The 1,947-nt window shown below is 53.8% G+C and overlaps 2 protein-coding genes across 2 annotated transcripts; one reads left to right on the top strand and one right to left on the bottom strand.

Moving 5' to 3' along the window:
* Positions 1–110: 110 nt before the first annotated feature.
* On the bottom strand, positions 111–603 carry Pmar_PMAR002136 (hypothetical protein; the record flags this gene model as incomplete). Its single annotated transcript, XM_002767937.1, has 3 exons — positions 111–227; positions 273–451; positions 498–603. 3 exons carry the CDS (start codon positions 601–603, stop codon positions 111–113), a joined length of 402 nt encoding a protein of 133 aa, XP_002767983.1.
* A 368-nt stretch (positions 604–971) lies between these two features.
* Pmar_PMAR002135 (hypothetical protein) lies at positions 972–1,812 on the top strand (the record flags this gene model as incomplete). Its single annotated transcript, XM_002767936.1, has 6 exons — positions 972–1,052; positions 1,108–1,165; positions 1,218–1,287; positions 1,338–1,414; positions 1,465–1,515; positions 1,544–1,812. 6 exons carry the CDS (start codon positions 972–974, stop codon positions 1,810–1,812), a joined length of 606 nt encoding a protein of 201 aa, XP_002767982.1.
* Between the last annotated feature and the right edge of the window lie 135 nt (positions 1,813–1,947).

Raw genomic sequence — 1,947 nt, 5'->3', positions numbered from 1 at the left:
CCCACTGGTGGGGCCAAACCACGTGCCAGGACGTTTAGCTAGGACCTCCTGGCCCATCTTGACCATACGATGCAACGACAGAGGCGCCTGGGGGCTGTCTAGAAAGAGGCTCAACACGACGCTATCGTCAGCATCTGCAGAATAATGTCACTGGAGAATAAGCATCCTGCCTCACCTTTTCCAGCCATTTTAACAGCTTGGGCCAACAGCATTTGAGTAGCGCGAATCTGCGGGCAGTTGACTTCGCTGCAGAGTACTTGTCTTCGCCTTACCGCACAGCCCCATCCTTTATCGCTGACACTGGTGGGCCCGACACAGCCCTCGATGGGCTCGAACGCACAACGGTAAGTGAAAAGAATAATGTCCACATAAGCACGATACAACGGGCTGTCCTCGGGCGGCGGAGCGGTGCTGCATTTGGCGTCTACGACGGGTGGGGGATAGGTCCGACCTGAGCGAGGGAGGAGCTGATCAGCACAGGGGAGGACTGGTCCTACCCAACATGTGGACGTCTTCATTTAGAGGCAGCTTGAATGGCATCAGCCACGTTTGCAGTGAGTGGAAGATACGGGCCAAAGTCGGGGCGAAATTCTCGAATGCCATTTAGATAAGGCAAGAGAAGACAACTTAACGCGATGAAATCTTCAGAGTGAGGTCCCAGATACGAGAGAATCTTAGGTTCCAGCCGAAAAGATTCAAAATAGGCCCGATTATAGTCCATCAGAACGGAGATTCCCAGGTCGCATACCCGATCATGGACATCATTAGTCGCGATAATCATTCGCTTAAACCTCCAACCCACGGGAGATGCCCACATCACAGAATCTACCAAGTGGCACGCAAGTCGGCGCTTTGTCGCGCGCCACGAAATTATCATGCGCCGACTCCCGAGCGGAGGAGCAAGATTCAGCAGATATCTCGTCCGAAATTCAGGGTAGACCCTTTTTATTTTCCCAAGTCACCACAGATAGATGCCTGTCGACGCCAAGGTGGAAGAGAAGATCCTATCTATGGTCACCATTGCCGATAAGAGAGTCCACGCTATGGACCAGGTAAGCGGCCCAAGGTGTCACCATCGCCCTTCCCATGCTGTTGTTGCTACTTCAGACTGCCGCTGAGGTCTGTTTCGAGAGCCTCCCAACCCCAAGGCTAGTGGGCAGGGACAGTAAGCGGCAAGTCAGTCGAGGAGGAGCCCTCCTCAGTCCTTCCCTTTTCAGTGCCCTACATGAAGGTCGGGGCCGCAGTGAATATCGCGGCCCTCATGCAGGAAGATGCCCCCACGGAGGAGTATACGCTACCATCCCTTGCCCACTTTCCACGGTGTCCGCTGACCTCAGGTATTTTGCCAAGTTGCTGAGCGGCGGTGCCTCTGTTATCGTCTTGGACATCACTAAGGGTGTTTTCACTGATGGAGGTAGCCCCTTCGCGTCCTCTCGTTCGGTGCCATTCTTGTGCTCTTTCCAGTCAACCCTCAAGCTTTGGTCGACAAGCTCAACACATGCGTACAGATGATCAGTAAGCCCATCTTGATCCTCTTTTATAGGGAAGAAGCTCTCCCTAGGAACTGCTGGAAAGGGCAGTGGAATGAGTCGCCCCTTTTCCCTCGCCCTTTCTGTGGCAAACAACGAGTTGGCGAAGTTGTGCATCTCCAAAGTTGCCATACCACGCGGTATTGGCTCGGTCATTATCCCTCCGGTCCGCACTGGTGCTGAAGTGACGGCCTTCCGCAGCTCAGCCTTGGGCATGAGGGGCAGAAGGATCAAGATATTCGTAAGAGGGCAGCCCTTACTCACTCTGCTGAGGGCGGCTTAGGTACATACTACCTCTACGAAGAACATTGACGACTTCCTCCCTACTGTGGATGGAATCGTAAGACTTTTGGCCGTCTCTCGATCACCCCATGAATCTACGAGGTCATGTCGTTCCGCCACTGACCGTCAACTTTAG

The sequence above is a fragment of the Perkinsus marinus genome, assembly GCF_000006405.1.
Source record: "Perkinsus marinus ATCC 50983 genomic scaffold scf_1104296969484, whole genome shotgun sequence".
Taxonomy (NCBI): Eukaryota; Perkinsozoa; order Perkinsida; family Perkinsidae; genus Perkinsus; species Perkinsus marinus.
This window is presented reverse-complemented; position numbering and strand designations above follow the sequence as displayed.